Here is a 15,538-nt window from a genome sequence, read left to right as displayed (position 1 = left end):
CACACTTGATATCAATCTTCTTTCTTTCTTTCTTTCTTTCTGACACCAACAAGGAAGGAAGGAAGGAAGGAAGGAAGGAAGGAAGGAAGGAAAGAAAGAACTCTTGAAATAAATGGGACCCACTGCCACATGGAATTCTCCTTTTTAATGTTCTCGGCCAGCCATGCCCACTATCATAGCACTCCATTTCGTCCATCCTCCCACCCAGTTTTCCAGGCTGTAAAAGCCCTTTCAAGGAAATTTAATTGATTGATATCCCTTCCATCATGATCACTTCCAAGGAATTTGGCAGATTGCACCAGAGAACTGATCAACCAACATAGTCTCAAGGAAGATCCTGTGTGCATCCTGTGATCTTTTCTTAAGCCATGGTCTAGGAATGTGTGGCCCTCCTGATGCAGCCAGACTACAAATTGTTTAATATTGCTGACTGGGGCTGATGGGAAATGGAGTCCAACAGTTTCTGTCATGCCACCAATTCCCCCCATCTGGTCCTATGGGTGATACTTATTTAATTACAAAAAAAAAAAAAAAAAGTAGGTGATGAGGGACAACATTAAAAAGCTGTCTTCCATTGTTAATTGCTTTCCCTTGCATGAGGAATGGTATTTTCTATTTGGCTACAACAGGATAGAGACACTTCAGGTTTGCAAGGTATGTTTTATCTCTTTCATCAGAGCTCCGTCAATTGGAGCCTGGTGCAGAAGATGCAATGATTGGAAGTGAAGAATTCTGAGTCCAAAAATTTGATTTGAGGTGAGGAGGGCAGTGTTGTATGATGGTTTGAATGATGGAGTACGACTTCCTGCTCAGCCATGGAAGCCCACTGGGTCACCTTGGACAAGTTACACTTTCTCAGACCAAGAGGAAGATAATGGCAAACATCTGAATAAATCTTGCCAAGAAAGTCCTATGATAAGGGTCATCATAATTCAGATTTTTTATAATCATAATTTTTAGATTGTAAGCCTGAGGGCAGGGAACCGTCCAATTAAAAAGATTGTATGTACAGCGCTGTGTAAATTTACAGCGCTTTATAAATAAAGGTTATTATTATTATTATTATTATTATTATTAACTTTTATTTATAAAGCGCTGTAAATTTACACAGCGCTGTACATACAATCCTTTAGTCAGACGGTTCCCTGCCCTCAGGCTTACAATCTAAGAAGACACGACACAAAAGGAGAGGGGAGTGGTGGTGGGGAATGGGATCAGGTCCAGCAGTTCTTCTCCACCTCCGAGGCCTGGACCAAGGCAGATCGACTGGAGGAAGGGCTTGGCTTCTTAATGGATGGTTAAAAGGAGGCTTCCTGGGTCAGAGAGGGGCTCACCTCTGGGAATGCTTCTATAAACAATATAGTCTTTAATTCAGTTTTGAAACTGGGTAGAGAAGTGATGAGGTGTGCATGTGAGGGAAGAAGGTTCCAGGAGTAAGGGGCAGCAAGCGAGAAGGGACGAATTCAGGAGGGGGCAGTGGTAGTCCTACACTGTGACAGGAGACCTTGACTACAAGAGCGGAGGGTGCGAGTAGGAATGTAAGGAGAAAGAAGGTCAGATAAGTAAGGAGGGGCCAATCCATGGAGGGCTTTGAAAGTCAATAATAAAAGCTTGTACCGGATGCGGAAGGGGAAGGGGAGCCAATGAAGGGAGGATAAAAGAGGTGAAACATGGTCAAAGCGGCAAGCGGATGTGACAATATGGGCAGCTTAATAATAATAATAATAATAGAATTGGCTTGAAAACATACGACAGCTTGCCCAAGGTTGCCCAGTGGGTTTCATATAAGCAAATGGAATCTGTAATGTTTCACTCAAAAATCTATGGCTGGTTACAACACCCAAAACTTCCCAAAATGACCAATTAATAGCAAAATGACTCTTGAACTGTAAGATCTTTGCCTGCTAGGAGGAGAAGAGCATAGGTTTTCCTTAGGGTCACCATAAGCAAAGGCACACAAAAACAGCAAAGAAATATTCAGGACAGAAAACACTTCAGTTTTAACCTATTTGGATTTGGATTTGGAACAAACTAAAGGAGGATACATGGTCCTTCTACCCCCAAGTCTCATCTTAGGCTCCATACCTGATTTACACAGGAGAAGGGGCCCTGCAGAACGTCAAGCATATAAAGGAAGAAATGGGGCCAACAGCTAGAGGTGGGAGGGCAGACAGGGGAAGAAGGCAGAAGGAAATCATGCGATGCAACACCCAGCTGAATGAAATGGAGGATGACAAAAGAAACCCTTCAGGGCTACAAGCTCTGATCTCTCAAAATTAAAATCGGCTGGTTCTCAGCCACTTTTCATTGAACAGGATTAATTAAATAAGTGTACACATGCATGCATGTTTAGTACTTTCTGCCTTCAAAGGGGTTCAAAGGAATGAAGATGGTCTTGTGGCGGAGGCAGGGAAATGTGCAGAGGAGGCGGCAGAAATTCCGTCATGCCACAGCTACATCCATGCCATTTGGGTTCGTTTCCCAAAAGTGCACAACACTGTCTGTGCAGAGGTTTCCTGAGAAACTTTGGTCTAGCTGGTGCCAGGGCCAAGAAACCTAAAGCCACAGCTGGTGGATCTCCAGACTCACCATGGAGCTATAGAGTCAGTTCCTACAACCAATGAAAAGGGTGCAAATGGAATTGATTTGCATCATTGAAGAATGTAAGAAGATGAGTGTTGGATCCAGACAGAAGTCCAACTAGCCCAAGGGTTGGGGAATAGCAGCCTGTAAGTTATAAATGTTATAGTCTGTGAAGCCACTCACAAGTCCCCCAAAGCCCCATAATCACTTGATTTTTCTTTTGTTTTTAAAAGAATGAATGAAAATTTTGGATGAGTTTTGCCAGATCACTCAGAAAGCCCCGCAAACACATGCAAACACTTGAAATGCCCCCCTAGAACCTCAAGTTATGCCTCCATTTTCCTTTGCAGTTCCTCTCATAATGGTGGTAGGCACTGATGTGGAAGGTATAATTTCCTGCCACCATTTTGAGAGGAATGACTGAAGAAAATGGAAGTAATTGGTTTCCCCATGGGGGATATAGCTGATAGCAGATCAGAGCAAGCAACCTTCTAAACATGGAGTTTGTAGCCCTCCATGAACTCTAGAAGAGAAAGAGTGTTTGTGTAGTAAAACTAGCACTTCAAAGTCTAGCAGACAATGCTGACTTCTTTTTCCTTATGTGATATGGTCTCAAGAACTGCCCATCCCAGAATTCCTTGTTCATAGATAGCAGGGAAGGACAAATGCACATTGATCTCAGGAACACCAGGAGCCAAGAGTAAATGAATGTCTATAGCAGTGATTTGCAACCTTCCTAATGCCGCAACCTTTTAATACAGTTCCTCATGTTGTGGTGACCCCCCGGATAGAGGAGTGGTGTCTCAGTTCCTAAGACCATCGGAAATACTTTTGGTCCCTGAGATGCAACCTAGGAGACTCAGCCATAGAAACCCAATGAGTGATCTTGGGCAAATCACTCTCTCACAGTCTTGGAGAAATCCAATGGCAAATTCCTATCGATCAATCTTGCCAAGAAAACCCTAGGAGGCATTCACCATAAGTCAGAGTTCCCTTGAATACATATTACAACAGCAGCAATTGAACTCATAGACCCGACCACCTAGGATGGCGGGGCAGAGAAGGTATCATTGCCCACCACCGCCCTATTAGTTGGCTAAAGGTCTCCAGCACCAGCCCTCCTGGCACATCCTAAGAAAATCTCATCTTAAAAAAAGGAAAGACTTATGGGCACATCCCACCATTCAGCCCTTCCAGCACCATTCCTTGTAGCCCCAAAATTCCATCTACAAATCCATCACATGGGTGTGATTCCGAAGACAGTCTTGCTTATCTCTAAGATGGGCATGAGTCAACACATTGATACATGTTGAGATGGGAACGTTGAATAAAATTAACAAAAGCTCAATTGATGATGAATCCCAGCCAGACTCTTGTCGAATGAACTCACATTTTGGACGATGCTCAGGTGCAAAGAGAGAGAGAGAGAGAGAGAGAGAGATTGGGATCAACTTTGATTTCCCCTCCAGACATCGGGCAAAGAACCTGGGCTGGTAGTCACGTTGTAGAGGCAGAGAGCCTGCGTGGATTAGCTTTCCATACTGTCTTGATTTGGCAATTGATTTGGATTTCATTAATTCTTGGTTGGTGCACTTTTTCAGCTGCTTTTATAATGTCCCGGATTCTCTCTTTTCCTCCCACCATCCCATTTTGCCCTCCGCTTACTTCAATTGCTGCAAACTGAGTTGAATGTATACAAGTAGTTTGTACTCAGTTAACTCACCAAGAGGGAGAGGAGAGGTGGGAAGAACCTTGTCTTTCCCTGTAGACTCAGGCAAAAACAAACTGCTACAGCCTCTCCTAGCTTGTGTGTTCTTCCTCACTAATGCCTTTTTGCCATCTTGACCACACTCTGATGTTACTTGGTCACATGCATCCTGGTTTTCATCTGTGACATGTTGGAGGGCATAGATTTCATACATTTCAGAGGGGGGAAGAATCCTTAGAGTCCAGCCACCTATCTAGTCCATTCCCTCCTCAGTGCAGAAATCTAGAGCCTGTTGTGTCTGGTGACAAGATTTTAGGGTAGAAGAGAAGGGTCATTTGAAGTGATGTGGTGCCTTTTGGGCTTAAGGTACTCCTTAGAGAATTCACACTCATACTATTATAACTGGGGCGAATCAGTGTGGCATAATGGTTTGAGTGTTGGACTATGACTTTGGAAACCAGGGTTCAATTCCCCATTTGGGAATGAAACCCACTGGGTGGCCTTGGGCAAGTCACATGCTCTCAGCCTCAGGGGAAGGCAATGACAAACCTCCTCTGAACATGTCTTGTCAAGAAAACCCCATGATAGGTTCGCCTTAGGCTCACCATAAGCCTGAAACGACTTGAAGACGCAACAACAACAACAACAACAACAACAACAACAACACCACAGTTTTTAGCCACATATTGTCTATTTTGTCATAGAAAAACTCAAGTCCACTGGATTTGGACAACAACATTGCTCAGAATCCTCCAGCCAAATTGAAGCGGCCCCTATACATTTCTTCCAAGCCCCATGCCATCTCTGTAGAAATGCTGTGGTTGGTCACCGGTGCCATTTTTAGTATTTCACTCAAAGAGCTGGAGCACTGAAAAGTTACTTTACTAAAACTACAGCTCCCCAAATCAAACCCAAAAGGATCTTTGTGTGCATTACCTGTCTGTTGAAATCCAGGCCATTCCGGTCATTTCCTGCAAGTGAAAGAAAGACCATGGGATTAATCAGGGTTGTAATTTTAGCAAAAGTCAAATGAACAGCTGAGCTTGGAAAAGTTGCTTTTACTATGAAGATCTGATCTATAATTCAGAAATTGATTTCCCGAAACAATAAACACATGTCTCCCCTTTTTACCTTACAAGAACATACTGTTTCTACCTCAAGGTCCCATTGCATTAGCCCTCAAACAAACACACAAATAAAAAAATTGGGATTTCCTTTAAATGGGCCGTTGAATTTCCTTCGTATGAAGCTGGCCACGTTCTTGATCATCTTTGAAGGCGATCTCATTCTCACAGATGAGATCAACTGTCCCCAGCTGGGAGATGGCAAAATAATTACTATTTATCCCTTCCGCAGAACACTTTAGGGAACAAAATACTCCACAATTCTTATCTTGTTGGCTGTCGCAATAAACCTGCAAGGTAGGTTTGGGTGAGAGATAGTGGCTTGCTCAGGGCCTTGCCCAATTGAGGTTTACGGGAAGTGGAGATTTGAATCTGGGTCTTGCAAAGTGGGAGACCAACACACTATCCTTTGCTTTAGCCTTGGTGGGTAAATACTAGCCCAAATCCTACTGTAGAGTAGACCTATTGAATCAACAATCAGTGGTGTTTCTGGGAGATAGTATATTCTTGCATTTCACAGAGGATGGTTCAATTTTATTTTTTTTTTACAAGAGTTCAAGTAAAAAGCTTACATTGACCCATGGATAAGTTGACTCTGGGTTTTTGGGGGCACTTTTTTGACTAAAATTTCTAGACTTACACATAAGCATATACAGTAACTTGCCGCACGTGAAGACTAGCATTATACCAACACTGCTGGGAGCTTATTGATGGGTTTGTCTGTCAATGACAAGGTGTGGGTTAACCGTGCTTGAAAAACATGGCAGCAATGAGAGGGAGTTGGCATCATGAAATAGGTATCGCCAAAGGCACTACAATCAAGTGTTTATGGCAGTTCAAAAGGCAAATGTGATAATGTCCATACTTTACTACATAGGGAAGGGTGCATGATTCCCACCCCTGAATGATAAGATGCAGGTGATTTATATTTATTGACAAGTCTTCACAGCTAAACATCTTATCTGCAATACCTAAAAACAGAATGTAATATATTTGCCTTGTACACTGCCCAGAAGCCATAGCTAATTCGATGGTATAACATCCAGGGACTGTTGTGTTTTTGGACCTTTGGCTGTCACTATTTCACAGGGCATTTTAAAAAAATAAAGTGTGATCAAGTAAAACAAAAGGAATTTTGGGGGGCTCTTAGGGGACCCCTGGCAGCTTCAAAATGGCTTTGAGGGACTGCTGAAAGAGCCCAGGGGTTGTACTTTGTCTACCCTGATCTAAACATTACACAGCATTAGATGAGAGAATGTATCCTTTTTGACCGTAGTGTTTCATCTTCCAGGCGAGGAAAAATATGTTGGCATGTTCCTCTCCCAACCCTGTAAAAATCGATCTCCTTGGCTCTGCAATCCTATATTTGTTTACTGGTGAGAAAGCCCTGTTTGAACCTCTCAGTAGACATGCACAGGCTTGAACTCTGCCTGGAGTAAAGTAGGCAGAGCATCACTGAGAAAGGTTTTCTGTTGCTCGAACACTGGTGTGCCCCATTTGCAAGGTGCTTGGAGATGTATTGATTGGTTTGTTTTTCATAAATGTTCCAAAATATGATTCCTACACACACCTTCATTCAACCTGAGGCTGGAATTTTCTCTCCTCTTGCTGTGGAATGGGTTAAAGCAGGCATAGAAATGTAATCTCCCCAAAGCACAGCAATTTGGACCTTGTACATGTTGTCTCTTATGTCTTCCAGCACCTGGGAGTTGTTGTCTCAGGGTGCATCTGCATTGTAGAAATAATACACTTTGATACCACTTTAACTGCCAATACTCCATCCTATAGAATCCAGTGATTTGAAGTTTGGTGAGGGACCAGCACTCTTTGACAGACAAGGCTAAATACCTTGTAAAACTACAAATCCCAGGATTCCATAGAAGAGAGCTACCACACTTGGTGTCAAATAGCATCATGTCTAAAGTGTAGATTCACCTATAGACCTATAGAAGAAAGCCAGTGGGGTGTAGTGATTTGGACTACAACCCTGGAGACAAGGGTTCAAATCTCAGTTTGGCCATGAGAACCCATTGGGTGATCTTGGGCAGTCACACTCTCTCAATCACAGAAGATAGCAATGACAAATGCCCTCTGAAGAAACTTGCCAAGAAAACCCTATGATAGGTTTGCCTTAGGGTAGCCATAAGTCACAAATGACTTGGAGGCACACAACAGTGTCATCAACAACAAACCTATAGAGTGAACCCAGGACATAAGTTATGTTGTGGGTCACCTATTGACGTATGGTGACCCCTTGACTATTCATAGGGTTTTGAAGGCAAGAAATGCACATAGATGTTGTTGCCAGTTTCTTCCTCTGAAATATAGCCTACAGCACCTGGTATTTGTTGGCAGTCTCCCATCCAAGTACTAACCAGGGTTGACTCTACTTAGCTTCCAAGATCAGATAGGATATATTGCCATTAGTGTATTTAAGCCCTTTAAATTATGTTACCTATAGTGTTATATAAACCCCATTGGGTCAATGGGTCTAGTCCAGCTGAGACTATCCATTGGATAGGTGGAATTGTCCAGCATCTCCCTCCAATGGAGGCATGCATACCAAAACTGGATCTGCCCACCTAATCGATCCAGGACAAGATGCAACAAGTGGCAGGCAACAAACAAGGCAAGGAAGTGGAGAAAGAGAGAGAAGGGTGGGAAAAGGAGGCCAGCTGCAAGATTAGGATCAAGTGTGCTGCTACAGGTGGCCTTTGCATAACTCCATGAATCCTGTAGGCAGCATTTTGGTTTGGGGTTTGCTTTATTGTTATTATTATTTCTTAAAAAAATAAAGCACTCTCAGTAAACAAAATCTGCATGGACAAACAACATCAATAGGGGCTGAACTGGAACACAGATGCGGTCTTAGAGACTTGGCTCTTTGTCATCTGTCTCAGTGTTGTCCGCTCTGGCTGGGAGGGTCTCCCATGGGATGCAAGCAAGAAGGGTTTCTGCATCACTTGCTGAATGGCTCTGATGCCAGAAGAGTGGATAGGATTCACAGGGTTTCCGGAATGAAAACTGAACTCTTATAATCCTTCACAACGAGGGGTTGTTGAAAAGTTCTCGTCCTGACCCACTTTGCAAAGCCTGAGCACAATTTAGTCACTGTAGCTTGAAAGTGGTGGCCTATCATAGCTCTAATTTCTGACTCCCCCCGCACCAGATCATGGATAGGGCCATGTCAATGAAAAGTGTGGAGTTTTCATGTGCTGAACTCTCGGCTGTCATAAAGCTCCTGTTCCCGCAGAAGAAAACTCCAAAGGAAATCCATGAGAGTTTGGTGTAAACATTGAGTGACAGGTGGCTGTGATGCTCAACAGTGAAGAAATGGTGATCAATGTTCAGCATGTAGATTTTGAGACCAAAGACTCAGCAGGGCCTGGGAGGCCTTCAACAAGGTCAACTCCTGAAACTGTTATGTTCATGATCTGACTTTGGCCGATCAAAGAATCTTCACTAAAACAATTACTGAGACACAAAAGATATCCTGGGAATGCTGTTGTTGATGCTGTGTGCTTTCAAATGCTGCAGAGCAATATATCAGTATTTCTTCTCCACCCAAATATTGGAATGAACGAAAGAGGCTTTTCCATTAATCTCTGAAGACTTTCCTACAAAACAACTTCCACTGCGTGGTGGGCATGTGATAAAGCACAGAAGCATTCGACTTTGCTTCATAAGACATTGGAGGACTTCTTAAAACTAAAATATAGTTGAAACCAAATACTGGAATAATGTATGATAAAATGGGGAATATATATATAGAAGGACTTTGTGGTATATGATAAAGGTGGCATGAATTGTTTATGCCCAGAGATGGAAGGAAGCTGTTGTGCCAACAGGAGAAGATTGACTGATGAAGACAGTAGAACTCACTGAAATGGATAAATTGACCATTTTGATCGGGGAGAAATCCTTGATAAATTTTATAAGAAAGACTGGAAAATGTTTACTTCCTTTATGCAATCGCATTGGGGATATACATTGCTTTTAGGCTTTATAAAATGAATTAAGATCGTTTACATAGTAGAAGCAAAAGGTATATAAATTGTTTAGAGGCAGTATAAAATATAGGGGGTTGTAACCATTGTTTGAGGAAGGGGGAAAACATGAGGGTACCTGCTTAGTTGTTAGATTTGTTGTTATATTTTGTAATGGTATAGTCCATCTTGTTTGTAATATGTATGTAGAGTGCCAGTGTGGTGTAATGGTTTAAGCTTTGGATTATGAATGAAGATCAAGGTTTGATTTCCTGCCAGAGCATATAAACCCACTTGGGCAAGTCACACTGTCTCAGCCTCAAAGGATGGTGATGGCAAACCCCCTCTGAAGAAACCTGCCAAGAAAACCCTATGATAAGGTCACCATAAGTCAAATATGTCTTGGAAGTACACAATAAACACATGTAGTTTTAGATTTATATATAATATTTGTTGGTGTGTTGTTGGGATTTTTTGGTTGTTGCATATGTTTAATAAAAATGATTTTTAAGCAAGAGAACTTCCTCTGTGATTCTTCCTGATGGATTTATTGTGACACAGGCTGTTGTAGCGAACAGTGAGTCAGGAATCAGTTTAAGATGATAAGTGAACACAGCCTTGGCTACTGGATCAGTAAGCATATGAATATGCTGCATATAATGCATACATATGCAACAATGCAATTAGAGCATGTCTCCGGGGAGAATGACTGAAGCCAAAAAATCTGTGGCCATTGCTCACCGTGAATCCATGTGCAAAGCCCCAGCGCACCTGAGTGAGATGGTGCACCTGTTCATCTTTTGAAATGCAAAAGAGACAGGCATTGTTCCTGACACAATGTTATCAATTAAGGCAGGGTACAAAGATATTGAATAAATGCATATCTACATAAAATAAACTCTAGCACATTCTTGCAACATGATGCACCATAAAGGAAAAAAGAAGAGGCAATTAGATATACAGAACCTCATTGATTCCTGACTAATGTGACGTGTGCTGCATCATGCAAAAGAGACATAGGCAAGGAAGGGAGACAGATGCACAGGGGCTGAACTTGGAGAAGTTACTTTTTCCAAATGCAACTCCCCAAGTATTTCCTTAAGACTGCCACTGACCATGTTGACGGGGAGATTTGGGAAACAAAAAAAGTAACTTTTTGAGCTCTGCTGGGGGTGCTTTGGGATGGTGGAATATGAAGAGATGGATGAAAAGAAATGAGTGTATATTGATGCTCCTATTTGCACAGCCAGGAGTGATATGCGGAAAGTGACAGAAGGGATACTCCTTTCCACCTAAAACCAGTTCTTCCAGCCTGCTATTTCCATCTTAGGTTCTCTGATGTAATGGCTATTGCCGAGATGCTACATTGGAGCTGGGTAGCACAAGAGAAGTTACACACTAAATGTGCTATTCAAACCATACGTTGTTTATTTATTTGACTTCTATTCCACTTTTCTCTGATGTGGGGCCAGAAGTGGCTAACACTGTGTAGTGAAACACAATAGCTAGAACAGTCATTCCTAAACTTTGGTCCTTCAAGTGTTTTGGACTTCAAATCCCAGATGCCCCATCCAACTTGGGTAACAACCAAGAGTTCTGGGAGCTGAAGTTCAAAACCTCTGGAAGACCAAGGTTTGGGAACCACTGAGCTAGAACAATCTGAGCACAAAAATTAAAAAAGGAATGAAACAGCAATCGATGTAAAAACATCCATCCATCCCCTTATTTATATCCCATCTTTCTCCCAGGTTGGGACTCACAGCAAAGACAGGACTCAATAAAATACAGATAGTTTAAAAACACATGAAAACAAGTCGAAAACAGTATTAAATAACAATAGAATTAAAACCAGGTAAAACCATACCTTGAAACCAATACATATACCATAAAAGCCATTTTTGTTAAAATCAATTTCCAAAAGCTTTCTGGACTAGAAAGGTCTTAACCTGTTCTCTGTGTTGCTTGCCTTCAAGTGGTTTCAGACTTATGGTGACTCTAAGGTGAACCTGTCACAGAGTTTTCTTGGCAAATTTCTTTGGATGGGTTTGCCATTGAGGCTGAGAGAGTTGTGACTTTCCCAGGTTGACCTAGTACGTTTCCACAGCCAGGTAGGGATTTAAATCCTGGTCTCCAGAGTCATAGTCACAACACACAAACCACTACACCACACTGGCTAGTGGCTTCCATATCAATAGGGTAGTGCATCTATTTTGGGTCTGAACACGAAAGGAGCTAGCCATATACCTCCCTTCACATTCAGACTAAAACTGGACAGGTCTCACTACCCAGAGAACATGGGAACCACCAACGTCTGACAACTGCATCTGTTTCTGACAAGCACTTTGGCTTTAACATCGGTGCATGGCAAGAGTTAGATTTAGTCCAGTATGGAGTTTCTTAGATGATAGACTCCTGGTTACACAAAACATTCTCTCCTCTTGAAGCTAAGGCAGAGAATTTCCCAGGGGAAACATGTCTGCTAACAAACCATGCTTTGAATCATGTTCTTCTTTTGAACTGACACCTGCCGTTGCACCAATTTATCATCTCCTTCATGAGATGAGCAATGTGTGTTGAGCTTCAAGAAATGTCCATTCTTGCTTGGCTCCAGGCTACCAGATCGGTTTAACCAAGATAATTTTTTCCCCATTCAGTGGAGTTGTTGTTATTGTTGTTGTGTGCCTTCAAATAGCTCCTTATTTATAGCGACTCTAAGGTGACCCTGTCACTGTGTTTTCGTAATAGATTGGTTCACAAGGGGTTTGCCTTTGCCTTCCTCTGAGGAATTTATCACATGGGAGGGGTCCCATGCAAAAACAGGATTTAAAGTGAAAAAACCCTGCAAAAGTGGATTTATTATCAGATGAAGTCTGGGTTAACTCAGCATTAATCCAGACAGAAAGTAGAAAAGACATGCAAAAGTGCAATTGATTTCCAGACGACGTCACTGTTAAAGTGCACTAATGCAACATTAACTCAGCTAGAAAGTAGACAAAACATGATTCTTTTTACTTCTGGAAAATCTTGAAAGTAAAAAGAATAGTGTTTTGTTGACTTTCTAGCTGGTTTAATGTTGCATTAACCCCGATATGTCTGAAAACCAATTGTGCTTCTGCGTGTCTTAGGTTTTTTCCGGGTTTTAAATCCTGTTTTAAATCCCGTTTCTGCACGGGATGCCTCCCATGTCATAAACCCCTGAGGCTAAGAAAGTGAGACTCGCCTAAGGTCACTCAGTAGGTTTCTAAGACTGAATGGGGATTCAAACCCTGGTCTCCAGAGTCATAGCTCAACGTTCAAACCAGTACACCATGCTAGCTCTCTTTCTAGGGGAGAATGCCATTCTGACTAAGGCGTGTTACAGACTGCCGAAAAGCAGCGGCCTGTACCTGCCCCTTTCCCCGCCGGATCGGGACCTGAGTGGCCAGACCGGCAGCCGCTGAGGCCCCGATCCGCCGCTTTCCAGGCTGCGGGGAAGTGGCAAAAGGCCACTTCCCTGAGGCCTGGAAAGGGGTGTCCTTGGGGTTTCAAGCCCCAAAGGACACCCCGCGGCGGCGGAGAAAGGGGCCTCTTGGCCCCTTTCTCCTCTGCGTCGCTGGGCGCAGCCATCTAAAGGCTGCGCCCAGCGACGCAAACCTGGAAGGAGCTCCGAAACTGAGCTCCTTCCGGGGCCGCAGAAAGGGCGCTCTATGCGCCCTTGCACAGCCCCACTACGTCACAACCGCGCCGCCCCTTTTAGAGGCGGCAGCCGTGTGGAACGGCCACCGCCATTTTGTGCACGCTCTGCGTGTCTTAAAGTTGGGGGCGTCCAGAAAGGACGCCCCTTTGTAACCCTAGCACGCGCGGAGCACTCACTTTTAGGCCCGTCTGTAACGGGCCTTAGTTCAGTACCTCTCAGCTCTAAGGTTTGGACCAGGAATGCTTCGTTTATTTGCCAGAGAAAGAAATAATTCGAACTGTTTGTGTTAATTTTAAGGATGAAACCAAGGCTCTTTCTGTCTCGCTATGGCTAAATTATTAAAATGTGGCTAAATTAGTTGCATCAATACCATGGCAAGAGAAACAGTTTGTTACCTGTGTGCCTCCAAGTCATTTTTGGTGACCCTAAGGCTCACCTGTCATAGAGTACTACCTATGTAGCACCATCATACTCATTTTACCACCTTTCATTTTACTCCTACAGGAATAAATAGAACAGATGACCATGCTTGGTAAGGTTGGGAGCACTAGGAAAAAAGGAAGACCACATTATAGGTGGTCAAAGAAGCCATGGACCTGAGTTTGCAAGATTTTCACAGAGCTGTTAATAACATGGTGTCTTGGGGGTTTCTCATTTATAGGATTGCCATAAGTTGAAGCCAACCCGACAACAGTTAACAGCAAGAAACCCAAATGGGGAAGCTTCACCTTGCTATACAGGATCAAGTCTCCCTGCATTTTGCAAAAGTCCATGGGCACAGTCCAACCCACATTTCCTCTATGCAAGTCCCATCAAAGTGGATTTGTCTCAATCAAGTTTGCACAAGAGACATTCCTGGTGGATTGTGATCCATGGTTGTTGTTGTTGTCTTTTCAAAGGACAGGTGGAGAGGTCAATTGAGGATTTTGGAGTGAGTCTTCCTAATTGGATTTATTTGACTTCCCAGCATGATGTGCACATGCCAAGAGTGTTGTGAGCAAAAAGTGTGGCTGAATCCCAGCAATCTGCTGGGAGAAGGTTTCCCTTCCCTTCTTCACTGGCCTGGCATCCCAGAAGGCACGATCCTACTAGTTTGCATAGCATTGGCACAAGCTCTGGGACTTTGCCTGGGGGACTTTCCCTGGAGAGAAGAAAAGGCTCAACAGTTCTGGGTGGAATCTTTGTTTTCTCTCTCCCCCTCCCCCCATTTTTTTTAATCTGGGTTTTTTATTTTTTGCTTATCAGGAGAAAATAACAAATAAAATCATAAATCAATCAAGTAACTTTTCAACAGATAACATGTCCCCACCTCTCTCTTTGGAGGAGCCAGTGGTGCAATCCCAGCCTCACTCCTTGAATATCAACTTTCATTCTTGGAATAACAATGTTTCCAGTCCTCATGGTGACAGACAATAACCTGAAATCTCGACTCTGAGCATGTGTCTGTGCAATAGGCAAAGCACAGAATAAGTTCCTGAGTAGTAAAAGCAATCACAGTGGTCCAGTTCACATGCCAGTTGATAAGATCTATTGGGTTGAATGACACGACAGGGTCTTAATTATGGTGGCCCCTTAGCATTGGACTAAGACTTTGGAGACCAGGGTTCGATTCTCTGCTCGGACATGAAATCCACTTGGTGACCTTGGCGAGTCACATGCTCTCAGCCTCCGGAGAAGACAATAGCAAACTTCCTCTGAACAAATCTTGCCAAGAAAATCCCATGATAGAGTCGGAAGCAGCTTGAAAGCATGACACACACACACACACACACACACACACACACACACACGAGAGAGAGAGAGAAAAACTGCATTTCCAGGTGGAGGGATGCAATCTAGAAACCTAGGGCCCTGAATTTGCAAGACCTGAGCAGGGCTGTCGATAGCAGGGGGTTTCTTATTCACACAGTTTCTCTAAGTCGAAGTTGACTTGGTGGCAATTGACAACCACAACAAAGGTAGCACAAATATCAACCCCAAAATTGCAATAGCCATGTTGGTTGGGGAATTTTGGGAGCTGTAGTTCAAAAACTTAACTTTCTAAGTTCTCAGCTGAACTAGAGGCAAGCTTCACAGCCACTTTTTTTCTGCATTATGCAATGGGTAACTCCTGCAACATAACAAGCGGTCTGAAGATTTTATCCCAAGTGCAAATAATTGTCTACACGGAGCAGAAGGCAGTAGGCAAACTAGTCTGAAAGACTGAGCTGTCAAGTGACCATGGATACGTGGGGATAGAGAGACACTCCACAAAGTCAACTCTACAAAGCCACAGGGGTCTTGCTAAAGCAAAGCCTAGGATGGAGTGAGATCTCCGTTGCTTGCCAAGTTAAATGTTCTTGAAGGAAAAGCTCCCCAGGAAGAGATTTGACATATGTGGCATTTTTTGCAATTAAATTCCACACGGTTGAAGCAGCAAAGAGAAATAATGGTAAAGGAAGAACCACTTAGTGCAGATGTT

General features: G+C 43.1%; 1 protein-coding gene across 1 annotated transcript in view; it reads right to left on the bottom strand.

Moving 5' to 3' along the window:
- The window catches only part of POU2F3 (POU class 2 homeobox 3), a 65,479-nt gene that overhangs the window by 36,538 nt on the left and 13,403 nt on the right, over positions 1 to 15,538 (bottom strand). Inside the window, 1 exon segment of the mRNA XM_089538153.1 lies at positions 5,228 to 5,262. Coding sequence (XP_089394279.1) covers positions 5,228 to 5,262 — 35 coding nt within the window.

The sequence above is a fragment of the Sceloporus occidentalis genome, unplaced genomic scaffold, assembly GCF_023333645.1.
Source record: "Sceloporus occidentalis isolate IW3139 unplaced genomic scaffold, rSceOcc1.0.p SCAF_9, whole genome shotgun sequence".
In the NCBI taxonomy this organism is placed as follows: domain Eukaryota; kingdom Metazoa; phylum Chordata; class Lepidosauria; order Squamata; family Phrynosomatidae; genus Sceloporus; species Sceloporus occidentalis.
Note: the sequence above shows the minus strand (reverse complement) of the source record. Positions and strands in the feature narration are given on the sequence as shown.